The sequence below is a fragment of the Asparagus officinalis genome, chromosome 5 (assembly GCF_001876935.1).
Source record: "Asparagus officinalis chromosome 5, Aspof.V1, whole genome shotgun sequence".
In the NCBI taxonomy this organism is placed as follows: Eukaryota; Viridiplantae; Streptophyta; class Magnoliopsida; order Asparagales; family Asparagaceae; genus Asparagus; species Asparagus officinalis.
The window spans coordinates 101,867,701-101,895,002 of NC_033798.1; the positions used below are offsets into that span (position 1 = coordinate 101,867,701).

The 27,302-nt window shown below is 39.2% G+C and overlaps 2 protein-coding genes across 2 annotated transcripts; both read right to left on the bottom strand.

Moving 5' to 3' along the window:
* On the bottom strand, positions 2,578 to 4,861 carry LOC109840420. The gene has a single exon (XM_020409062.1). It carries the CDS (start codon positions 4,154 to 4,156, stop codon positions 3,014 to 3,016), a length of 1,143 nt encoding a protein of 380 aa, XP_020264651.1. The 5' UTR covers positions 4,157 to 4,861; the 3' UTR covers positions 2,578 to 3,013.
* On the bottom strand, positions 5,698 to 26,901 carry LOC109840421 (putative glucose-6-phosphate 1-epimerase). Its single transcript, XM_020409063.1, has 9 exons — positions 26,518 to 26,901; positions 25,614 to 25,688; positions 23,292 to 23,348; positions 23,053 to 23,213; positions 22,417 to 22,557; positions 6,761 to 6,863; positions 6,588 to 6,687; positions 6,206 to 6,455; positions 5,698 to 6,006 (listed from the first exon to the last, which is right to left on the bottom strand). Exons 1-8 carry the CDS (start codon positions 26,608 to 26,610, stop codon positions 6,238 to 6,240), a joined length of 948 nt encoding a protein of 315 aa, XP_020264652.1. The 5' UTR covers positions 26,611 to 26,901; the 3' UTR covers positions 5,698 to 6,006; positions 6,206 to 6,237.

Genomic DNA, 27,302 nt, shown 5'->3' on the forward strand with positions numbered 1-27,302 from the left:
GATGACATTTCAGAATTGTAGTCTACATATAAAAAAAAAGGAAGTATCTCTATAAACCAACCCAGTAAATTCACGATAAAAGAAACTAGAGGAAAAGGGAGAGAACGCTTGTGTTGCAATGGAAAAATAAAATAAAATAAAATTGCACCAGTCTCCTTTTAACAATAGCTCATGTCATAACTCAGACATTAGGTGCCTGGAAAGGCTTCATAACCTTTAAGAGGTCATCATAAACCAAACATGGTGTGAATATGAACAGGTGCTTTGTCTTCGCACTCTCCCTAGTAACACACAAGGAAGATACCAATTACACCATTGATTGAATATTTGCCATACTTTCTCAGATAAGCTTTATTGTTAGATGACAGATAGGAAAGCTTTATCAAGCAGGCAAGGACTGGGATCCTTGTATGGTTCTTGAAATAGTAAAAACAGAGAAAGCAACCAAAGTGAATAACTATTCAAACAATAGATCCTAGTATGACTGGAGGAAAAAAATCTATTTAATAAAGGTTAATAGGCAAATGAAACATCTTAGCAGAAAAATCAAATTTTAAGTTAATAAGAGAAACAACAAAAAGAAAACGCATAGGGAGCAGAACCGGAATACATGATACATCATGATGTACAAACTCAAAGAATTCAAATATTTAACATTTTTTTCAATTCAAATTAAAACAATCTAAATTTCTAATGGAGCAGAAAAACATACAGCAGAGCTCCTGGAGAACCACAGTATAAGATACAACTTGGTAATATAACAGAGATGTTTGATATAACCTGAGGTAGTGTCTAATTTATTGAGGTGCTTCTTCTATACCAACTTTGGCCTGCCATTAGCATAAGAAAAGCAGATCCTCAGGCAGACACTAGAATCAAAAAAATTCATGGTGAGTAAATAATCTGCATTGAAAAATTGCAAATTATATGCTTGCGGTTATCTGTGAAGATGTTTGTGTATGCAAAAGTCAGTTACGAGTATCAACTCAACAGATATAATAAATCTAGTAGAAGCAGTGGATAGCCTCACCTATAGGAGGTCTTTTTTAATAAAGGCATTATACATGGAAACTAAAGGACAGAGTAGCAGAATATAAATACTGACTCCAAATGCAACTCCTTTGTACTTTTTGAGAATCAACTAAAGGCAGCCCTAGGAGCTAATAACATCCACATAATATTGGGAAGATGCTGACGAAAAAGGTTATGTACAAGCCAAGTTAAATTCAATAAGCCAATACCTTACAAGAATGACCAAAAAAGTGAAATGGGAAATGTATGCTCAATGACACTAAACGAAGTATTTGCAAACAGATACAAAAACACATGCATGCATAGACACGTGCAGGCACCCGCACAAATATACACACATATGATATATGCAACTAATGAGGAAAGTCAAGATACATATGAACAAACATTTTTTTACGCGAACACTCTCATGTATATAAACAAACACATGCAAATAAGCAGACTCGCACATGCATGCGCAAAAAAAGAAACATGTCCATAATATATTGATAGTTTAATACATATAGAGCAGTCTGCATGGATATGCACTAAGAAGGAAGAAACGTCCGGCTTCTTCCAAGTGTGTCATATATCCATTAGCAACAAAACATATATAAGCAAACATGGTTCGTAAATAGTACTAGACATGAAGGTCTGTATAGAGAGACATGAGGTTTAGTTTTCTTCAAATTGAGATATAGAATAAAGATTCATGTAATGTTGCTGCACATAAATGAATGCACATGTATGTAACTACAGCATCAATATACAAATAACTGAGACTTTTATAATTAATTTCCATGCCAAAATAAAAGCGATGGTACGTATTGATACATGCAACTAACAAAAGAAGTTTTAACTCTGGCATTTAATTGGATGGTTCAAGTAAAATGGAAACTAATCACAATTACATGCAATGAGAATAACTAAAATGTTAGGCTATGAAACATTAGGGGGATATTATATATTGCTCTAGGATGAATCAAGAATATAGGACTTCGCAATATGACATAAAACTACTAGTCAATTTTTCAGTAGTAAATCATTTTTGCAAACTAATATAGCTAACTAACAGAGCAAGGCATGCTAAGAACAAGAAGCCCAGCGTATCATGAAGCCGGAGACAGGAAAAATAAAAAACAAGGTCATATCTTCATATATTCCATAGGAAAAACATATTCTTTTAAAGAAGTAAGAAAAACTAAGACATGGTCTTGGAGGCCACTGAGGCATTCTTTGTCAAATTCCAAAGGAACTAACGCTAAACATATAAAATTATGTTTCTCAAACTACCAGATGAAGTCAGCAAAGGAAAAACAAGAAAAAAAATATACTTAAGACCATGATAATCAGAAGATGAAGAAAAGAGAACATGGCATATCTTACAATAATTTACTCACACATAAAAGCTTCTTGCGACACCTCCAACAAAAGGGAGAATATCAATGTTGGTGTGGAAAAGCACTAGAAAGAAAGATATAGAAATGACAGTGCAGCAAGTCCGCAAGGACCAAAAACTTTGCGAAATCAAATAATTGTAAAATTCAAATTAAAATTATCTGAAACTTTCCATGAAGATGGTACTAAAATCATTCAAGCAATTTCGCAATTGATAATACATACACTGGTGACCTGCGAAACTACAGAGCATAACTGTATAAGTTACAAGAAAGTATTCCTGCAAAACTGTCATTGTTGGAGACTCCCCGGATTAGCTGTAAATTACATAAAACCTCAGATATCTGATTCTAGTGGAGATGCCCCCTTCATGGAGGCTACAACAGACTGGACCAAACAGGGCAAAAAATCTTCTTTCCTTTGAATAGTGTGACAGTATAAAAGAATGTGCCCTTGTCAGAGCATGGATCTCCCAAAGTTCGCTGGTCAATCCCCAGCGAGTTTTGCCAATGAACATCTTTTATCGAACGACCTCTGCCATTGTCGGCCCACATTGACCAGCCCTTTGGCTGAACAGAATCAGAGCATTTGATTAGATCTTATCTTATTCTTCAAATGGACATAGGGAAATCTTTTCAAGTTGCAATGGCCAGTCTTCCCCAAGTTGTTGCGGGCTTAGTTCCATAGCCACCCTAAAATCCTGTAAAGATATAGAATGGCGGTTCGTTAGCTCATGTACACCATTCAAAGGCAGGCCACCACTTTGTACATGCATGTGATTTCCCTGCCAAACACCATTTATTGGCTTCACTTGGGGATGCTGCTTGTAGACAGGCTGCTTCATTTGTCCACGCGCTGATCTCGCTCCCACTAATTCAGTACATGACTTAATCAGTCTTTTCAAATAAGCATCCAAAGCATTATTCAATAAATTAGCACCCTCCACAGTAACGCCAGTCAAGCCCTGTGCTTCTGCTATTCTCTCCATCTGTCTTCTCAAGTCATCAGTATGACACAATTCACCACTTCCAAAGTTACTATTGAAGTTAACAGGGCCTGTGCTCGTAGCCAAATTCAAAGGTCTTCGAGCCCCTCCAACACTCGGAGGACAGAAAGGGATACCAAGAGGAGCCCGAAGGGGCCCTTTAGCCACTGGCTTCAAATTATTCCTCTGATCAGAATCCTCTCTTTCCCCATCCACATCAACCACATTGACCAATCTCAGCGACTGGTCCTCTGCCATTCGGGACCTCTTTGCTGGCTGCTCTGCCATCCTATCATCTTGATGCTGCACCGGTCTTTTCAAATCACACAAGCCCAAGTCACCATTCTCCCTGAAGACAGCCTCATCATGAGGAGCTTTAATTCCATTGGGCCCAAGAGGGCTTGGTCTATCTTTAATCCTCCGTGCACCAGTTCGGGGTCTTCTAGGCGATGGCGGTGAGAGGTCCCCATTGGGCAAAACAGGCACCAACGATGGAGGCAATTTCAAAGCATTCTTATCAACAGCGGACGGAGGCGGGGTTTTAGCCTCACAAGCATTCTTAAAGATTGAGAGAATGAGCTGGTTGTGTAATGGGAGGTTCTCTTGTCCGAGAGTCAAAAGGCAGAGCTTGTTGAATTCAGGCTTACTTAACTTCTGAGAAAGCAATCTATTCAAATAGCTGAAGTAACGTTCAGCTCGATCTGTACCCACCCGCTTAGTTATCTGGGACTTCAAATCCCCGAGATTGATTCGAGAGCTCATTTCTCTTATCAAACAGCGGCCATACAAAAAATCCAAAAAAAATTCTTGTAAGATCAAGTAAATTGAGACAATTCGTTTCCGGGTTTTGTCAAAGACTAAAGCTTTTGCCCTTTGGCCAGGGCAATGTAGGGCGAAAACACATGTTTCAAAAATCAAAACCCTAGAACCAAGATCTCGAGCTCGAACCTTGGGAATTCGATCAAAACCCTAGAAGCGAATCCCGAGCTGGAGGGAGCTTTCATTAAGCTCCCGAATCGAAACGAGCGATCTTCGATCCTGAATTCGCTCAGGGCAAGGTGGATCTCAATGGGATCGAAGCTCGAGTGTTCGCAATTCCTCGCCAATCGAGACAGAGAACGAGAGCGAGAAAGAAAAGAAAGGGTTTGAGCTGACCTTTCGAAGTTCGGAGTTGGAAGTTGGATTCGAATCCCGTCGAATTGGATGACGAAGGCGATGGATCGATCGAAGCAGCAGAGCAAAAAAATACTCTCTCTGTCTCTCTCTCTCTCTCTCTCTCTCTCTCGTTTCCCCCCTTTTCTCTCTCTTCGACAACCCCTCTCGCTTTCTAATTTCGGTCCTCTTTTTTTATTTTCCAATTTCGTCTTTTTCTTTTTTCTCCTGCCTATTTGGGAAGAGGAGAGAGGGGCTTACTCGCGAGTTTAGTTGAGTTATTATCATTTGTTCGGGGGCTCCGTGTGATGTGTGTATAATAGCCGCACCCTTTTCATTTCTATTTTCGGGATGGGAGCTTAGGATTGGAGCCCACGCAGAAAAGGGGAGTTCTTGAGAGTTAGGGAGGTTTGGGATTTGGTACTGACGAAAGTCAACGTGGGTTCTTTTCTAGTTCTAGTTGTATGTTCTAGATTCATGGGAGGTGTGCACAAAGAGTGAGATGGTGCTGCTCATACAACTAACGTTGTCTCTATCTACATCTCCAACGACTTGGGAGATCGACATCAATTCATGATTGGGTCCAAGGACATTCAGGGTTGTACTCTTTATCTCGGGAGTTGTTTTTTTAAAAAAAAAAAGTTTTAATGCGCAACTTCTAGCTTAATTCATGATTGCTTGATTAGGTTTGGCTATAGTAAAAGCACGTAGGAGGAACTACTGTATGAATCTGACTATTTGAGCACTGCCACTAATCAGCGCAAGTGTACTTTGTCCTTAAAACTCCCTACAATTAGCATTAATAATCCCTTCTTTCTATTATTACATTTTTCAAATTCTTCTCTTACGGCTTCCATTTATGCATGCCATTTGCCCATATGTTGACATCATGACCATCGGATCCCAGGTCCTCCTCGTGATGCTGAACCATTTCTTTGATTTTCATAGTAGAAACTACAGGAGTTGATAGATTATTAAACTTGAGCTTTATTATAATCACGCCTGAAGCAAACAGGCTGAAAATTTGAAGAGAAGAAAAATAGCTTCATCACATCACAGCAGAGAAATTGAGCTTTAAGATATCACAGCTGAAGCAAGTATGGACATAAACCTACCATATAATGAGATCACAATCGACAAGAGCTTCCAACAGAACTCGAACCACAATATACTGTTCCATTCTGGATAAACTGGGGTCTACAAGTCTCAGAGGAAACTGAGTTTATAATACAGAAATATCAAACAAGTTTTTCATCCATATCTTTACAGTAAACCCTCTGATACATTCTCCAAGGAAATTCTTTCTTCATGTGAGATTTGAAATGCACACTCACATACAGAGGTATTATTATTCCATGGAACTTCTGCTTCAGAACTGGCATTTATGGGAAGTTGAAAGGACTAAGGAATTATTAAGAAACTCGTCCCGGCCAAGCATCATTTCAGCAAATAAAAGATGCCTGCAGAAACAAAAAGATCATTATATCCACCTGGAATCATTAATCAAAGGAACTTCTTAACTGATGAGAAAGAACACAAGGCACATATGTTAACTAAGATATATAATTATTCTATAACATAAATCATTAAATACATTTTTGACGAAGAAAGGCCAACATAATTTTTAATGTGAATTTGAAAATTTTGAAAATCTCCCACCTGTACAGGATGCTGCCGATAGGCATTTTATTTCAACTTGAAGCTTGAAGAACCTTTTGTGGATCCAACTGACCACTACAGTAACTGGAAGGAACTGCAGAAAGCTCCAGCCTTCCTTTCCATTCCTCACCAGGCTTCAACGTTATGGGTTTCTCAACAACCGCAGCTTCTACGCACAACATATGCTTATACTCATCATCCCCAAAATCTGACATGGCTTTAGCCTTCTTGTCCCAAGGATTCCAAACAACTACAATGGATTATAACAAACTTAATATGAAAGATTAGAGATACATCAGACCAAATTCCTCATTTCTCTCAATGAAGAGTTTTGTCGAAGATAAAGGAACAAAAATATAATATTGCAAATACGAAATCTCACCAGCATCAGGAAGTCCATCTTTACGTAAGACAAATGTTCGCTTCTTTTCATGGTCAATAATTGCGATCTTTGAAGGCGTGCTCAAGTAAATTTTGTCCACCTTATATAATCATGAAAATAGATAATCAAACATACAAAGATAACAAGATAATTCTATATGCACAGTTACTCACTTCTGATTCAAATGTTATGGCGTCTCCTTGTTCTGTGAATCGCTCTTTTTCCTGCAAGTTGTCCAAATAATCCAGTGTCTCCAATCCTTCTACTCGCACTTCACTGAAACATTAATTTGTTTAGTTCTGGAAAATTGAGTTATATGTTAAAAAAAGTGATAGACCATAGAGAGAAAATATTCTATGCAGAAGTATGGACGTATACTTAAGTAGTTCAAGATTCGGTTTAGGGACATATGGAACAAGGAAGGGCAATGGACAGGTAATCTGATGAGTAAAAGGTCAACCAGCAGTTAGCAGTCACATAGGCCGGAGATACTTGATGACTAAAACCTATGATCAAACTGATGTTGGAGATACTTGATGCAGCAATATGGACATATAATAAAGTAGTTCAAAATTCTGTTTGGGGGCATATAGAAGTAGAACAGGGAATGGCAATGAACAGGAAATCTGATGAGCAAAAGGTCAACCAGCAGCTGTCTGTCACATAGATAGGAGACACTTGATGGCAAAAAACTAGGGTCAAACTGATGTTGGTGACCATAACATTGAACTGTAAGTGGTTCATTTTCCTTTTCTGAGAATGTTTACCATGGCCCAAGTAAGAAGATTCAAATTTTCTTTCTTTGGTAGTACGCTCTGCAGAAGATGGAAGCAATAACAACAACAACGACAACAAAACAAATGTGTAAATGTGTATACAAACCAGAAATTGTTTCTTTTCGTTTGTCCTGATATTCAAATCTGAGCCCCAGAATTTACAAAAGAATGTTCTCAACATGAAGTGGATTCATTTGCAAAAGAATTATTTCCTACAAGTCTTGCTCTTGTTGTCATTAAAAAATTGGAGACATAAATGAAGCAAAAAAGTTCATAGAAAATTTTCTGCAAAATGTCCAACCACAGCCTGAAACAAACCCACTTACTTGTCAAAATTTAGACCAATATAATAATATTGAATGAAGAATCAATTTCCATACATCCAATAACAATTGAAGGATAAATTATCATATTTGACCAATCCGTTGTGCAACTAAAAAAACAACCCCCCAAAATCTTCCTAGAGTACGAAAGAGTCTGAAGGGAGGCAAAATTTGCTACAGGAGAACTAGCATCAACTCTAAGACATTTTTCACATTCACGTGGGCTCTGATACCATCTGTAGTGACTGAGGCCCATCTTGGCCAAAGGTGTTGAAAAACACACATAATAAGAGTAAAAGCATATCTTGGTATCAATCGTGTCTTGTCTCTTAAGAAAATGTTATGTCTACTCTTTCATCCGCACTGGACGAGAACTCATAAAGAAGCTCCATATTTGCAGTTCGTATAATTCTGCATCTTGCAGTTCGGCTAAGGAGTGATGACACAATAAATTGGAACCATACTATTGGATGTCATGTGTCTCCAGCATGATTAAGAAAGCCACGACAATCATATGCATTACTTTCAGAATCCTCCCATCTGCTGCTCTTTGTGGAATCTGATTATGCATAATGCTCATAATGTCATTCATCACCAAAGCACATCTTTGGGAAAATTAAGTTTTAGAAACATTCACGTTGTTAAGAAGAATTCTTAAATCTCTCTGGAAGTGGATAATAAGTTATTTTTGCAGTTTGGTAATCCCTTTATGCTGTTGTGACTCAACGGGGCAAAATAATCTCTATCATATTCTAGAGAGACATATACCTTGACAAAAATACTGACACTACATGTTTTGAGTCATAACCACCAATCTCTAATCACATTCTAATAAATGTCATCCCAAAGTGCCACGTTTTATGTTTTGGATCGAAGTTTACTATCAATAGTTTAGCTGAAAAATCAACTAAGTCATAAACCATTTTCATATATATCCCAACTCGTGCTTTGAATTTTAGAAGTACTATTCAGATACTAGCTCTAAATAGGGAAACCATGGGGAAGGGGCCACATCAAATTCTCTGAATGTGCCCTGCACTTGAAAAACTAACTGTGCACTGAAAAGCAAAATTCAAATGCGACAACAGGAGAAGGAGAAAAAGGGAACTTCATCGCATATCTGGAAATGAAATTACACTAATCTTTACAGGAATCTTTTCACCTCAAACCTCACCTCTATTTTTTTTCAAGCTCTCTCTTTCTACAATTGTCACCTTTAGGGGTGCAAACGGTTCAGATACAGCGGCTCGGATATGATACTTATCCTATCCGTATCACCTTACAAATCACGGATACGAAGTACGGATGTGCCTAGGTAGAAAACTCATACCCATTTCTGTTGAAATCGAATATGGATACAAATATACATGCGGATATAAATGCGCATACAAAACAGACATGAGAAAACCATATTTGAAAAAGAATATAGTCCATGTGATACGAGAAAGCTCATTAATATGTTCATTATATCTAAAAAGCTAAGATTAGACCTCTTGATCATCAAAATCAACCTCAAATCCATTAATCTAAGGACTAAAACAATTGCAACCATACGATCAACATATATTCAGATATTCCAAATATGGATCGGATATTTTATTACAGATCCACCATATTCATAACCATATCCAATCGGATATAGATATTTAGTAACCACATCCATATCCTAACGGATACTAATAAAACCCCAGATACGGATATATTTTTGCACCCATAGTCACCTCGCTATCCCTTATCATTTTAATTTCCTTAGCAATATTGATAGTGAAGAAAACAAGGGCAAGGTTATAATAAGAATAAAGAAAAGATGGAAGCACACAGTAGCTAACCGCCGCTGATGCATCAAATGAAGGATAAAAAAGAAAACGCGTGTCAATAGCTAAGCTGTCTGCGTCTATCACTATCTTTCACATGTGTACATCCTTTAGTTGACTGCATATTGCATGTCTATCTTCCTCTGACGTGGTTCTTGCTCCCCCTCATTTATATGCCTCATTTCCGTTGTTTGCATATTCTACTTTCCTCCTCTTAAATGATTACATGTTGTGTCTTATATACTATCCAGTATCCACATCATCACCTCTCATATGATTTATAGTGACCCGTTACCTCTCATATGACATCTCAAATCTTAAAATTTTCTACGCTCATCACCTCTAGTATGAAATGTTAAAGTGGCTCATGTTTTACATGCAAGGTTTTAAATATTGGCCGACATGTCGGACATGTCGGCCGACATATCGGTTTGAGGGCTTGACCGACACGACATGAACGTTTTCAACTCGTATGTCGGTTTTCAGGGCCAAATCGGAAATATCAGGGTCATATCGAGCATATCGGCTTATTTTTTAGCTTTAAAAAATCGGCTGATATGGTTTTTTTTTTAAGATCTGTTTTTTGTTATCGGGTTTGGGTTTAGTGATAAATACCCAAACCTGTTTGACCCGTTCTCATGTTTAAGGGTTTCTTATGAACCCAATAGAAAGAATTATGAACCCAAATCTATATATTATTTACTTTTTTATATGTTTAGTCTATAAAATTTATAAAGTATGTTTATATTGAATTTATAAATGCTTAGATTACATTTAGGACATGATATTATACATATGCACACTACCCGATATGACAATCCGATATTTAGTCAATGTCCCCCTATATATCCCCGATTTCCGCTATCCGACATGGATTTCAGCCATCCGACATGAACCCGACATCCGACATTTAAAACCTTGTTTACATGAAATCTAAAATTCATCCGGGCATTTTCACCTCATATAAAACTTACATCAAAATAACATATGAAAATTTACACATTCCAACTTATAATTATATCTCATGCCTAATCATTTTTTGAATCTGGAGTGTCCATATTAACCATTTGTCCATCTTAAGCCAATGTGCTCAACAACTAGTATCCGTCTGCATACAGTTTTTACCCCCCCCCCCCGAAGCCTCCAACCACTTATAATTAGTTATCTACCTAAGAAAAAAAACCTTCATCCCATATTAGTGTTGCTGCATAATCCTGTTTCCTCTTGTTTCTGGGTATGACTCTTTAAGACTACTAGCTACACGATAGGGGATATCCACTTTAACCGTCCCGATCGATTTTCATTTAGGTCACTTGCTCCTTATTCCTCTACTAACTATATATTAACAATGCTTAACTTGATAGTATTTGCTGCACATGCTCTTACAAATCATCTTAATGGTTTATTTCTCATTTCATCTTCATGTGAAGTTATTAACTTATTACAGTTGGTTACAATTGAACTACTTTATCCTATTTTATCATTTTCTACTTATCCATCTCAACATTCTCATTTGAGCTACAAGGTATGGTGGCCCTTATTGCCCTATAGTCGAACCTAAAATAATTACACCATTTCTAATCAACCACCTTATGTGATAGGAATCAGGACTGCAGATCGTTTAGATGAAATTTTATCTGTTAGTTAGATAATTAGATTGATTTTCAGTTGTGTTTGGATAATATTTCACTTCAGAGATTATTTGCTATTATATTTAGGATTAGTTTTGATAAGGTTTCAGTTTGAGAATTATTTCATTTTATCTTTTAGGATTTAATTTTCTTTTATTATAAATATCAATAGTTCTCATGAGAGAAGGTAGATGATGATTTATAACTTATGAATTTGAGAAACGAATATGTTCTGTGAGATATCTTTTTGGCATGTGAATCGTTATTTTGGCATGTGAGTTGCAAATCCTATATAGGGCCATGTGAATTGTCATCTAACCGTCCATCTTATATCCATCTATAATCTAAACCATCCACCAAATTAACCCTAACCTCAAGTAAACAGTAACCATACACTATGTTCTCACGTGAACAGTAACTTCGAGCCACTATTCATCCCTCCTTCCCTCTCCTGGGTCATTTTTCAGTCACGCCTGAAGCCACCATCTTCTTCGTCTTTCTCACCATGATGTTTGACAGCCACCCACAAGCACTTTCCAATGACAACAATTCTCATGCACAATCATCAGTCCTCTCCAACATTCATCTTCAACATTCAAGTAATTCATATCCTTAATCGCCAACGAGCCTCTCTAACTTCAAATTTCATCCTGCAGTGTTTTGACTATTCTGATAGACATCCAACAGGCTTGATTTTTGGATCAATTATTTGTTATTTGGTAATTTTTGGATTTGATTGTCGATTTGTGTCGACAACTGCTCGATAAGATTTATCCTAGTTGAATCTAACTGTTCTCAAGCTCCGTACTAGATTACCACATCTGTTGAGGGTCTAATTAACTTTCAGATTTTATACAAACTTCATATAGCTTGGGCTTGAGATTCTCATCCCTCAAGGTGAATTCTACTCACAAATCATAATTTCCATTTAGTATTGTTTTGCTTATAGATCTTTAGAAACTTACAATTAATTTTTTGTAATTGTTATATTGTTAGATCTTGTTGCATGTCTTGCATCACATCTTCTATTGCATCGTCATTTTAGTGATTTATTATTAGGGATTGTTTTCATGTTTAGCTGCATACATTCAGTTTAACTCTATATCTAATTGCATCTGTATGTTTGCTTGCATTCATATTGCATTAGCGATCCCTTATTGTCTTGTCCTGTGTCAAATTGGTATCAGAGCTTAGGTTTGTAAGCAACCTATTTTAAAAAAAAAATTTAACCACGAAGTGTGGGGGGTGTCATGTAATTCATGCTTTAATTCATGCTTTCACAAACTGTAGATAAAGATCTTAAATGCAACTAGCCCTCTTCCCCTCCTAGATCTATTTGTTAGTTGTTTAAAACAAAAAAATTGTATATGTTGCTAGTTCATTTATGTTAAGTAGTGGTAGGACATTTAGGGATAATATGGACAATTCACAACATGACACGCAAGCACAACTGACTACATTAGCCGAGACACTTAACAAATTCATCGAGGACCAAAAAACTAAACATGATGAGCTCACTGCATTTGCATTTTTAGATGAGTTAGATACTCGATTTCAAGGCCCTCGGGATAGAGACGAACAAAATGTTAATAGATAACTTATTACAAAAGAACAATAGTATAAACCCCAACTAAGTAGAGGGTACAGTGCGCGTGGTAAGCCGTATAAGAGTTGCATTGAGTATTTTGATTTTGACGGCACCCATTATAGGCTTAGGGAAGATGATATCAATAGGAAAGTAAAGGTAGAACGATAAGCACGAACCCCCAGAGTTTAGTGACTGGTACATGTCCCAAAGTCGTAGGGTTCGGCTTGTTAAGATGAAATTGATAAGATTGACCAAGATCTATTGGACCTCAATAGAAAGACATCTTGATAGAACACACCAGGATCCTATTAAGATGTGTATGAAATGAAAGAGAAACTCAAAGAAAAATATCGCCCACCCTCATATCTAAATAGATTGGCCGACCAGTTGTCCACGTTGCATCAAGAAAACTTGTCCATGAGGGAATATATGGACAAGTTTGACGACTTAATTGTAATGTCCAGGAGGAACCTCGGGCTGCCCTTTCTAAATTTCGCACTGGATTGAGATCTGATATCCAACGTGAGATGGCTCCACCTTCACATTAGTGACTTCTCTAAATGAGACATATTATTTGGCTCTAGAAATAAAGCACTATCTTCAGACACCTATCAATAAAAAGTTCACACCTTCTGTAGGGGACCAACCTAAGCAACAGTTTGGTAGAAGTGATAAATCTGAAATCACTATTGTTAAGGACTATAAAGGTAAGTTAATTAGTGGAGAGTCATCCAAACAGAGCTTGAAAAGACCTAAATATTATACTTATGAGGGATGTGGACATTATGCTTATCAGTGCCCCCTACTAGGAGTCTACACATTAATAGAGTACACGATAGCCACAAAAAGTACGATGATAAGACCAATGACCCCGAGACTAATGTAAATGTCTATGTTGCTGAGGATGGTTCTAGTGACGCTTAGAATACGTTAGGAGACACCGATGCACATGTATACGTTGTTCGGTGTTCACTTGCTTCACCTAAAGATTAGGTAGGTTGGCAGAGTACTAGTATCTTTCACACCTATTTTTAAAGTAAGGATAATTTTTATAAACTATGATGGAGGTACTGATGTGAATGTTGTCGCCAAAACAGCTATAAATATGTTCATATTAACACCTGAACCTCATCCCTAACCATACAACATAGCTTGGGTCGATAAGACTGCATTCCATATAACCCACCGTTGTTTAGTTCCTATTCAAACTTTAAGTTATGAATATTGCATTTGGTGCGACATCCTTTCTGTGGATGTTGCACACATTATTTTGGGTAGGCTCTAGTTATATGATTTAGATGTGACTAGCTGTGAAAAATCTAACACTTAAGAGTTTAACTTTAAGGGAAAAAGATGGTGTTAACTCCTTCACAACCTAAAACATTTAAAGAAAATGAAAAGGATAAGCTAGTCATAACTAAAACGAGTAATAAACATGTTCATCTTTTGAACAAGAGTCAGTTTAAAAAGCCAAGTGTCTAGGTTGCATGATTCTAGGATAAATCCTACTATGCACCTTCCATCCTTTGCATTGCATTTGTATGAACTGCATAATGAGATCTATAAAAGTATGACAATGATTAATTATAATTATAGATTTTCTAAAGAATCTAATTGATACGGGTGTATCTTCTCTTCGGGAGCTTAGCGATCCTCATGGGAGCTTGAGGATAGATGATTCTCATGGTATCTTGAGAATAGAGTAGAGGAGTCGTGGACGAGGCCATTGGAAGCAACGAAGTCGAAAGGATTCATCAAAACTGCAGAAATTACAGTTGGACTCTGTCCGGTCGACCGGCGTGGTCACGGCGGTCGACCGCATCGTGCACGGACCCCAACTGTGTCTCGGGACTGAGATCGGTCGACCGATGGTGGCACTGCGGTCGACCGGAGAACCCTGTAATCGATTTTCCAGATTTCGTCGTTCTGACCGGTCGACCGACTTGGGCACTGCGGTCGACCGCGTCGCGGATCCGGGCCTGGGTCTGTTTCCTGCTCCAGTTGGGATTTCTGTTTAGTATAAATAGAAACACGACTTTTCTAGGGTATAGAACTCAGTTTGTAATCAGAAAAGAGATCAGGGAGGTTGTTCTTTGATCTAGAGAGATTGTGAGAGAGAGATTTGTAAAATCCAATTGATTCTCATAATCTAGAGAAGGTATTTTCCTTCGCCCTAATTCAACTCTTGTGTTCTTCTGTCGTTCTTCTTCTTTACCCACTCTTGATAATTCCGCGATCAAGAGTGCTCGCACGGCAACTCGTATCAAGTTGGTATCAGAGAACCTAGATCCTGTGAAGGGGGAACCTGTGTATGGTCCTTACTCGCTCACAGTACAAGAAGCTTGGCGAGATCCTTAATTCCTCGGAGGGGGTCCAGAAATTAAGGAAGGAGAAGATGTCTGAAGCAGATAATTCAACAAGACTTGATGCCATGGAGAAGCAGATTGAGACGATCGGGACGACTCTTACCCAACTCGTGGGCCTCATCAACGGAGGAGACAAAAAGGAGGAATCTTCTTCGAAGGGTAAGAAGAAACTCGTCGAATCCGACGAAGAGAGCGAGAAATCTGATTCAGAGGGGGAGACTGAGATTGTCAAGACTGCTGGACATCAAAGGGGTAAGAACAATTACCAAAATCTGAAGATTGACTTCAAGGTTGAGATTCCTGTTTATGATGGGAGTATCAACGTGGAGAAGCTTGATGATTGGATCGAACGTATGGAGATGTACTTCACTCTCTACGGATATTCGTCCAAGGAGAAGATAGTGTTCGCGACACTGAAGCTTTCCGGGCACGCGTTGACGTGGTGGAAATCCTATTGCAAACAGGAGAGGAAAGCGGCGTCGTGGAACAAGTTCAAGGAACTACTTCGTAAACAGTTCTATCCAGTAGGGTTCCTTGAGGAGCGTTGGTACAAGTGGTATGGCTTGCGCCAAAAGTTTAATCAGACCGTTCAGGAGTATACGACGGAGTTCCAACAGCAGGCGATGGTTCTAAACATCGCAACAGACGAGTATCCCATCTTCATGAAGTACATGGCGGGTCTGAATGATTACATCCGGAAGGAGATGAAGCTATTTTCAGTGGAGACAATCGCAGAGGCGAGCGTGAAGGCCATTGCCATTGAGGGCAGGCAGAAGAAGGGCAATGAGACAAAGGGGGATTCCAAACCATCGGGGAGCAAGACGGGTGGCTCTCAGTCTAAGGATGAGAAGAAGAAGGTTGACTCGGGGAAAGCAGGATTGACATGCAATCACTGCAAACAGACAGGGCACATGGCTCATCGTTGTTGGGATAAGTATCCTCATCTGAAGCCAAAAGGATTGAAGAAGAAGGAGGAGAAGAAGGCGTACGTGATAGCACAGGGTCCGAAGGAGGTTCCCGGGATGACCGAACCCAATAGCAGTCTCAACCTTATGGCGGGGAAGCAGGCTACCAAGGAAGATGACGACCCGAGGGAGCAGCTCTTTGTTCTGAAATTGCAGGTCAAGACCAGCTTAGTGGATGCTATTGTAGATCCAGGGAGTCAGAAAAATCTGATATCTGAGGCATTAGTACAGAAGCTGGGATTGAAGACGGTGAAGCATCCAAAGCCCTATCCATTAGGGTGGATTCAGAAGGAGGCGGGATTGAGTGTAGTGAACCAGTGTTCATTCAGATTTGCACTCCACGAGTCGTATATTGACGAGGTCACATGCGACGTGGTTCCGTTAGATGTTTGCCAAGTTATTTTGGGCAATCCTTATTTGTGGGATAGATACGCAGTATATGATCGGCGAGCCCAAAAGTATACGTTCACCAAGGATGGCGAGCAATTCGTTTTTCGTTCGGCGTCTCTTCCACAGGAGACGAGCTTGGTGACAGTGACTCAGGCTAAGAGGTTGGTGAATGCGGGCAGGAAGTTCGTTTTATTGTTCATTCGACCGTATGAAGAGAAGCTGAGTGGGATGTGCTTGTCCGCCTTGAGCAAGCTTCAGGAGGGAGATCTTGAAAGGTTAAAAGCAAAGTATGCGGACTTGTTTTCGGAGATCACGGGACTACCACCACGTCGAGGTGTAGAGCATGAGATTATGTTGACAGGGGAGAGTTCCTTACCTAACATAGGCCTATACCGCACATCAGTACTAGAGTCCGAGGAGATCAAGAAGCAAGTTCAGGAGCTCTTGGAGACAGGAGTGATTGTGCCAAGTTGTTCGCCTTGCGGGTCACCAGTGTTGTTGGTGCCCAAAAAGGATGGAGGTTGGCGCATGTGCGTAGATTATCGGGCACTCAACAAGATCACAATCAAGAATCGCTACCCATTACCGCGGATCGATGATCTTATGGACCAGTTGGAGGGAGCGAGGTTTTTCACGAAGCTGGATTTGAAGTCTGGTTACCATCAGGTGAGGATTCGGGAGGAAGACACTTGGAAGACTGCGTTCAAGACCAAGCAAGGCCTGTTCGAGTGGTTGGTGATGCCGTTTGGACTGTGCAATGCTCCGGCTACCTTTATGAGGCTTATGAATGATTTGTTGCGACCCTTTATAGAGGATTTTGTGATAGTTTACCTTAATGATATCTTGGTGTACAGCAGGACTTGGGAGGAGCATCTCGTTCATGTTGAGAAGGTATTTGAAGTGTTGCAGGACGGACAGCTGAAGCTCAACGGGAAAAAGTGCGAGTTCGGGAAGGACGAGTTGGTATATCTCGGCTTCATCGTAGGGAAGGGCCAGCGGAGGATAGATCCAGGCAAGGTGGAGGTGATCACAAAGTGGCCGACGCCGAAGACAGTGACTGAGGTGAGGAGCTTCATGGGAGCTTGCCAGTATTTGCGCAAGTTCATTCGACATTTTTCGACTTATGCGGCACCGTTACATGGCCTCACAAAGGCTAAAGTTCAGTTTGAGTGGGGAAAGACGCATGAGGAGGCTTTTCAGTTGCTAAAAAGGAAGATCTCGGAGGCACCAGTGTTGGCGTTGCCGAATTTGCAGCGGACTTTCGAGGTAGAGACCGACGCGTCTAATTATGCGATGGGCGCGGTGTTGACTCAGGATGGGAAACCGGTGGAATACCATTCTGAAAAGTTTTCGGGTGCTGTTGCGAACTACCCAACCTACGACAAGGAGTTCTATGCGCTATATCAAGCAATTAAGCATTGGAGGGTGTACTTGTTAGGGAAGGAGGTGGTCGTGCATTCGGATCATAAGCCGTTGGAGTTCTTACATGCCCAGACGAAGCTACAGCAGGCGCGGCACATGAAGTGGATGTCTTATTTGATGGCTTTCAACATCATTATTAGGTACAAGAAGGGGGCGACGAACAAGTTGGCCGATATGTTATCTCGCCCACCGATAAGGTCGTTGTTGGTGGCGACGCGTATTCAGCCCTTGGTTCCTTTTGAGTATGTTCAGTTGTATGCATCCAGTAGAGACTTCGGTAGTGTGTTTGAGCAGGCGAAGGCTGGTCGAAGGGGGGAGTATGCACTTGGAGATGATGGCTTATTGTATCGTGGGGCATCACTATGCATTCCGGAGGATGGTGATAGGTTGCAGTGGATTCGGGAAGCACATACCTCGCGTGTGCAAGGGCATTTTGGCATTCAGAAAACGCTTCTCAATCTACGGCGACATGTGTTTTGGCCACGGATGCTTGATGATGTGACCAAGTATGTTGGAGGGTGTAAGTTATGTTGTATTTCGAAGCCTTCTAACAGAAAGAGGGGATTGTACCTACCATTACCGGTTCCTTCTAGGCCGCGGGAGAGCATTTCTATGGATTTTCTAGGAGGGTTGCCAACTACGAAGCGCGGGCATGACTATTTGTACGTTGTGGTGGACCGATTCAGCAAGATGGTGATATTGATTCCTTGTAAGAAGACCGTGACGGGAGCGGGTGCAGCACAATTGTTCTTCGAACATGTGTGGAAGCACTTTGGGTTGCCGAGTTCGATTATTTCGGATCGGGATAGCCGTTTTCTCGGGCATTTTTGGGATTCTTTGTGGAGTTTGATGGACACCAAATTGAAGAAGAGCACGGCATTTCACCCACAAACAGACGGACAAACGGAGGTAGTCAACCGGACTATGGTGCACATGTTGCGGGGGTATAATTCTAGGCATCCTAAGACTTGGGATGAGAGTTTACCATATTTGCAGTTTGCTTTCAATCGGGCGATTCATGGATCTTCAGGGAAGTCACCGTTTGAGACTTGTTATGGATTTTTACCGCCGAGCCCGTTCGATCTTGTGTTTTCAAGTGAAGCCACAGTGGACGGCAAGGAGGGGAGTGAGAGACAACGTGCTCAGCGATTTCTTGAGAAGATTGCAAATATTCATGCCACGGTTGAAGCTCAATTGAAGAAATCGCAAGCTAAGTACAAGGCGAAGCATGATCAACATCGGGTTCCTTGTAACTTTGGTAAAGGCGATATGGTATGGCTAAAATTGAGTAAGGAGAGGCTCAAAGGAGAAGGGAAGAAGTTGAAGCCTATTCGTTATGGTCCATTTCGGATTATCGATTAGATTGGCGACAACGCTTTTCGTTTAGATTTGCCACCTTACTTAGGCATGTATTCGGTGATCAATGCCGAGTACTTGAAGTTGTTTGAACCTCCGTTATTGGATGATGAAGGTGATGACAAGTTGATCTTACCGCATGTTGAAGACTTGTGGTTTGATAGAGAGGAGCCACTGAAAGAAGATTGCATTTTGGAACGGAAGACGACCACGACGAGGCGGGGGACGAAGGAGTCGTTTCTCATTGGACGTCAAGGTCAGGTACCTAGCAAGGCCAAGTGGTTCAACAGAGAAGGAGGGGCTCGCGAGTTCCCTCAGCTGAAGTTCTAACTTGAATGGGACTTCAAGTTCCTAAAGGGGGGACCCATGATACGGGTGTATCTTCTCTTCGGGAGCTTAGCGATCCTCATGGGAGCTTGAGGATAGATGATTCTCATGGTATCTTGAGAATAGAGTAGAGGAGTCGTGGACGAGGCCATTGGAAGCAACGAAGTCGAAAGGATTCATCAAAACTGCAGAAATTACAGTTGGACTCCTCTGTCCGGTCGACCGGCGTGGTCACGGCGGTCGACCGCATCGTGCACGGACCCCAACTGTGTCTCGGGACTGAGATCGGTCGACCGATGGTGGCACTGCGGTCGACCGGAGAACCCTGTAATCGATTTTCCAGATTTCGTCGTTCTGACCGGTCGACCGACTTGGGCACTGCGGTCGACCGCGTCGCGGATCCGGGCCTGGGTCTGTTTCCTGCTCCAGTTGGGATTTCTGTTTAGTATAAATAGAAACACGACTTTTCTAGGGTTTAGAACTCAGTTTGTAATCAGAAAAGAGATCAGGGAGGTTGTTCTTTGATCTAGAGAGATTGTGAGAGAGAGATTTGTAAAATCCAATTGATTCTCATAATCTAGAGAAGGTATTTTCCTTCGCCCTAATTCAACTCTTGTGTTCTTCTGTCGTTCTTCTTCTTTACCCTCTTGATAATTCCGCGATCAAGAGTGCTCGCACGGCAACTCGTATCACTAATAAGCAAATGCCAAACTCTACAGTTAAAGGAATGATTGTGATCATAGTTCGCCTTGAGAGGCTCCCCAAAGGAACCATGGGGAAACCTCCTACCTAACATACAAGTCTGCATAGAGTTCTAAGGGCTATCAGATTCCACGACTATTCGGTATCCCAAAGAGTTTGATATCAGCTTGGTAACTAACAAACTAACAAAGATTTTATTTTTTATTGGGTACCTGTGGATTACTCGACAGCAACAGCCGCTCCAAAAATAGCACCATCGCTTTCATCATATGCACAATCCGCCACAGTGGCAGCAAAAGGAACACATTGCAAAGGAAATGATATGCATGGCAAGTGATGGGATTCGAGATTTCTTGATCCATTGGCATGGGTGGCCAGGTTTTCCACAAGGTGTGAATACTGAGAAGACAACTCATCTCAACTCGGAGGTTCTAGATTTTCATTGCCACCATTCACAAGAGGCGAATATTTGAAGCCTGGGAAGTTGATAAGGATCAGCATTGCAGATTGTTTAAATGAAATTTTATCTGTTAGATACTTGGTTTGATTTTCAGTTGTGTTTGCATAAGATTTCAGTTCAGATATTATTTGCTATTGAGATTATTTGCTATTGTTTTTAGGATTAGTTTTGACAAGGTTTCCAGTTTGAGGATTATTTGATTTTATCTTTTAGGATTTAATTTTCTTTTGTTATAAATATCTATAGTTCTCATGAGAGAAGGTAGATGATGATTTATAACTTATGAATTTGAGAAACGGATATGTTCTGTGAGAGATCTTTTTGGCATGTGAGTTGTCATTTTTGCATGTGAGTTGCAAATCCTATATGGGACATATGAATTGCCATCTAACCGTCCATCTTATATCCATCTATAATCTAAGCCATCCACCAAATTAACCCTAACCTCAAGTAAACAGTAACCCTACACTCTGTTCTCGTGTGAACAGTAACTTTGATCCACTATTCATCCCTCCTTCCCTCCCCTGGGCCAGTTTTCAGTTGCACCTGAAGCGGCCATCTTCTTCGTCTTGCTCAGCCATGACGTTTGACAGACACCCACAAGCACTTTCCAACGACAACAATTCCCATGCACCACCACCAATCCTCCCCAGCATTCATCTTCAACATTCTAGTAATTCATCTAAGATCCTTGATCGCCATCGCCAGTGAGCCTCTCTCACTTCAAATTTCATCCTGCGGCGTTTCGACTATTCTGATAGACATCCAACAGGCTTGATTTTTGGATTAATTATTTGTTATTTGGTCATTTTTGGATTCAACTGTCAATTTGTGTCGACAACTGCTTGATAAGATTTATCCTTGTTGAATCCGATTGTTCCCAAGCTCTTGTGCTAGATTATCACATCTGTTGAGGAGTCTAATTAACTTGCATATTTTATACAGACTTCACATAGTTTGGGTTTGAGATTCTCACCCCTCAAGGTGAATTCTACCCACAAATCATAATTTTCATTTAGTAATATTGTTTTGCTTATAGATCTTTAGAAACTTATAATTAATTTTTTATTATTGTTATATCGTTAGATCTTATCGCATTTCTTGTGTCACATCTTCTAGATTGCATTGCTATTTTAGTGATTTAGGATTTGTTTTCACATTTAGTTGCATACATTCAGTTTAACTCGATATCTACTTGCATCCGTATGTTTGCTTGCATTCATATTAGGTTAGTGATCCCTTATTGTCTTGTCTTGTGTCATTATGCTTTGATCTTTTCCTGCTCTACTCATTTAGACCAACTTGCATTCAGATCACTTATTGCTCCCAAAATTATCATTGGCTTAGCAAAATGGAGATGAAAAACTTCACAGATTCACTGGCATTCACTTCATCACGTAATTTCTACATTTTATGAATCTCATAAGACACTATTCTAGCTTCTGTAAGAAAGTAAAATTGTTAAAAGAAGCTACAATTCTGATTTATAAAATAGCAAAACACGTTTAACGAAGGGAAACAGTTTTTAGAGGGTCTAAGACCACAATTCCTAAATGTAATTGAGGTAAGAAAAATTGCAATAACAAAAAACAAATTTGCAGATTCATTGAATATAATGGCGTTGCATTTGTATAACCAGAATGAACATATGATATGAATATCCCTGAAAATTAAGCACAAGTGAACCTCTAGAATATCATCCAACAAACCTGATATCAGAAACCAAAAAGTAGGTGTGGTATGCAAACGTAAATGAAAATGCCTTTCCATCATTATTTGTATTTCTTATCCGTGATGTCAGCATGAGATCACCTCCAGGTCCAAGGGCAACCCGTAGCCGAAATTCATAACTGAGAAAGAAAATATAGATTGCTGATATGTTAGTTTGAAGAATGTTTAGTTTGAAGAATGTTTATATGCAGTTTAACACACACTCCCCCAAACCCTTCCCCAAACCACAAATATACATAGACACGCACATGCGAGCGCACACGCACACAGGCACACACTTGCACGCGCATACACATAAATTTATATGCAGTTTAACACACTCCCCCAAACCCTCCCCCAAACCATAAATATACATAGACACGCACATGCGAGCGCACGCGCACACAGGCACACACATGCACACGCATACACACATGAATATACACCAATATACATATAATGAATCAATGATGATTAGCAAATAATGAGATCGCATACACACATAAATATACACCAATGTATACATATAATGAATCAATTATTAGCAAATAATGAGAAGAAAAGCAGAAGAAAAAAATCTTTATAAATCCAGAAAACACCAGAAATAGAACAAGTGTTAGGGCTATTTGTTGCACCTATGGGGCCAGATTTTAGCATCCTCTTCAGATGGCTTGAGGATTAGATCCACAAAAGCATTGTGGGAGATATTTGCCGGAAATGGAGGAGGGTCGGTATCAATGCTCCAAAATCTGTTCCTTGCAAATCCATGTTGTTCAAGAGTTCCATGACTGCCAAACTGCAATTGCCAGTTAAAGGGTAAGAGAGATAAAACTACATGGAAACAAAATTAACAATAAGGAAAAAGAGGTCATACCTGAGGAAAGCATATAGGGATGCCCCCACGTATAGCTTTTGGAGGCTTGAACATAGCCTGTAGTAACAAAAACGAAAAGTAAATGAAAATAATCTTAGGGGCTGTTTGGTTCAATTTCTATAAAAAAAGAGGAAAAAGAAAAGTACTCAAAATTTGATTTCCTTGTATTCTATAAAATTTGTAGGAAAAATTTATAGAACTCAAAAGAGTACCATATATGTGCAAACATTAGTTGTCAATTACTACTATTTAAGAAAACCATACTTTTGATTTTGCCCCGATATGCGTCAAGATTTCAAAAAATTCAACATGCGTCCTCAACAATTTATTGTATAAGACAAACTTGGGAAGATCTAAAACACCCTATTATCATCCATTAGTTGTCAACTCTACTCACTTTCCAGTTCCATACTTCCTAATAGTAAGATACTTTATATCAATTTTGACAATAATTTCCAAAAGTCCATTCATATTACCATTGATTGTTAAGATGCCAACGATTTTTTTTATCACAAGTTTGCTGCGTAATGCGCACATTGACGTGCACTGGAGAACTAGTGCCTAATAACGGACCTCACAGCAAATACCCACATGCCTGATATAGAAACTTATGCAACAAACTAAGCCTTTATAAACTTTTTTTCGTCTTCTAAAATGAAGACGTACAATCATAATATTTATATGAGCAAACAAAATTCTAACAAACTATATCAAATAAATTTGCAACTCATCCTCACAAAATAACAAATTTAATCTAACTAATTAACAAATTCAATCCAAACTAAATAACAAATCAAATCATAACAAAATTATCTAGTTCTAAATAAAATTAAAATTTTTAAAAATTCTAATCATAGGTGCAACATTCTAAATTGTTTGTCCTACATCACCTCAAATTCATGATAAATTGAATATAACAATAACTTACAAGTTGCAATTCATAAAATTGATGTATATGATACTACTACTAGCAAGAATTTTTCGAAAAACAAACTCCAAGAAATCTATAATATTTCCATTGTTTCTCTTTACTAGTAAGTAGTAACAATCTTCTTCAATTAACCAAAATGCTCTCTTTATTGCCTAATTTAACCATATTCCTGATATTTTTAGACATATCTCTCACGCTGCGAATAGAGACTCAAGGGCTACATGGGAATCGCCCGACAACAGCTCATGCACAAACAAGCAAACAAAAGACAGAAAATAAAAATAGACTATTGTTTGGCGGTAGCTGGACCTACACATCTTTATTATTTTGTAATACTTTTCAACCATATATGTGCAAACATTCTTGTATAGTTTGTACATCTGTAGTAAGTGGATTTATCTTCGCCCAGGTGTGAAGGTGAAATACTGCATAAATATGTGCTTCCAAGCATCCCAATGAGATCATGCTAACATTTGAGCACCTTATCACCGGTTTCATATTTGCCACGAGCTTTGCTCATTAGGTCGTTGATTTGTCAACTTCTCCACAGCTTACAATTTCTTCATGTCATTTTGTCTTCCAGTTTTCTTAATTTCTCGTTTTATGCATCTCTTATGCTCTTATTCTTAACCATATGAAACTCATTACATCAGCTATGTGATATTCCAAACTAAGTTGTTGCTAAATGTGATCTTCTGCAAAGAGAAATATGGCAAAATGATATGTAGAAAGAAGCTGCTCTAAAATCCTATTGTTTCTCTTACAGCAAAATGGAATACTAAGATGGTCTGACAAAGAAAAACGTGGAAAAGAAAAGTGTGATTCAAAAGATAGCTAATTCCTACAATCCTTATATGAACAAAGCTGTTTCATAACTTGAAACTGTTTAACTGTAGCACTTAATGAAATCAGCGGTTGTTAAAGTAAAATTCTTAGATGTGATTAGATGTTTATTTGTTTAGGTATTTCGGTGATTGGGTTAATATCCATACCTGCTTATGTAACCTCCTAATCTGTATTTACGAGAGATTAGGTCAGACAAATTATAACTTTGCCTTCTCTGTTTCTCTACAATCTTCAAAGTCAGGTATCAAATATCATATGGCAACTTTGCTTTGGCAACTTTGCTATATATATATATAAGTTGATGGTTGTGAGGTGGCAGCTCATGTTGCTAAATGAGCTATCAAGAGGTAAGGGTGATGAGGCCCACCCATGTGATGTGACTTTTAAAGTGGGCATCACCACATGGCTAAATCTTGGTAGCTCATTTAGCATAATGAGCCGCCACCTCACAACCATTATTGCTACACACATATATATAATTTGAACATATGTTCTAGAAAACATTAACCAGGGAGAATTACTAAGCAAGCAAGTGATTTCAATACCTTATTGCTGAGAAAAAGCAACTCCTCCTCGTGGTCATTTTTCCAAGAGGTTACATGTCCTCCATACAAATACACCTACAGACCACATGTGAATATATATATTATTATTCTCAAGTGACAACCATCTATAATAGAAGTTAACTATGCAAAAATATATGTATACTACTTGAATAAGATTTTTTTTCCCATGATTTTACACCATCTCCATGCCAAAAATATAGATAATTGAGAAAAAAAAATAGTAAGCGAGAAGGGAACTTCAAGATTGGTAGGCTACAATGAAAACTATGCATCCAATGAGTTCAAATGCTAGTCAAAAACCGTAACAGTAATAATGTATCCAACTAACAAATGAGTGAATCGAAATGGAAAACAAAATACCGACCAATTAAAAGTATAAATTTGACTGTGGTATATGGTGAATTTTTCAATATTCTGCCATACCTTATGTTCTCCATATGATTAATACAAAAACGCCCCAAATCAATGACCTTTTTCTTTACTATCCAGGTGAATTGATACGTATAATATAAAATCATTCGTTCCACCGAGCAAATAATAGTGATGTACTAAAAAACGCTAAAACATCTAGAATGTCTCGATTCAGGTGTTCCTCAATTTCAACATTCTGAAAAAAAATAAAAAAATTTAACAACTAAATGTAAAACTAACACTAAACCCCAATACGAAGATTTCGTACCACCACCTGGCATGAAAAAATTTATAGAAATAGATAGAAACCCTAAATCAAGAAACAGAGAAATAGATCCAGGTCTATCACTGCGCTAGCAAGGCATCCAGATACCGTTATAATCGATAAATTAATCATCATAGAAACTAATTATCCAAAATCCTGCAAAAAAAATTTCCCAAAATTGAGGTGAATGAAGAGACTATCACCGACCTCAGCAGAGCTCCCCCTCACTTCTCGAAGCACGACCTTGTCGAGGCCATTGACGCCCTTCACAATCTCAACTTGAGGCTTCTCACCCGCCATCGCTCAATTCCCATAACCAGAAACCCTAACCCTATAAATCCTCTCTCTTTCTCTCTCCTCTTCTCTTTCTATCTCTCTCTCTCTCTAAAACTTGCACCTGTTGAGAAAGAAGGACGATAGTCTTGCTCCTAGCAGAAAGAGCGAGGGAATGGAGTAGACCGCCTCTCCTATCGCCGACACTACAAACAAAAGTCTCCGCATAAAAATATTCTATACGACCATATCATACACCGTACGATGTAGTCCATATAGAAATATAAACGGTGGATCCTTTGTTTCTATGCGGCTTTGTTTGCGTGGATTCGCCGAGCATCGGAATCGATAGTGCACTCCAGAGAAGAAACCAAAAAAAGAAACCGCCCTTAATCTGGTGGGACCCAAGAGTTTATAATACTGGTGGAAAGTGGGGTATCGATTCGTCCGTAGGAAGGGATATTATTTCATTATTATAATTACCTTTTAACCTACGCTTTGAAGAATTGATTCTCGGTGGGCCCCGCTGGGGTACAGATTCGGGGGAGGTTACAGTTAAACCGCCGAAAGATCTTGGTGACGATTGGACGGTTGATGGGAGACTTGAAAATGGACGGTGGAGATTTTTTCATAGTGGGTTCAATAGTGGACCGTTGTTTATGGACCTCTGGTTATGGGCCTTGAGGGAGGACGAATTTTAATGGAAGCTGTTTACTTTG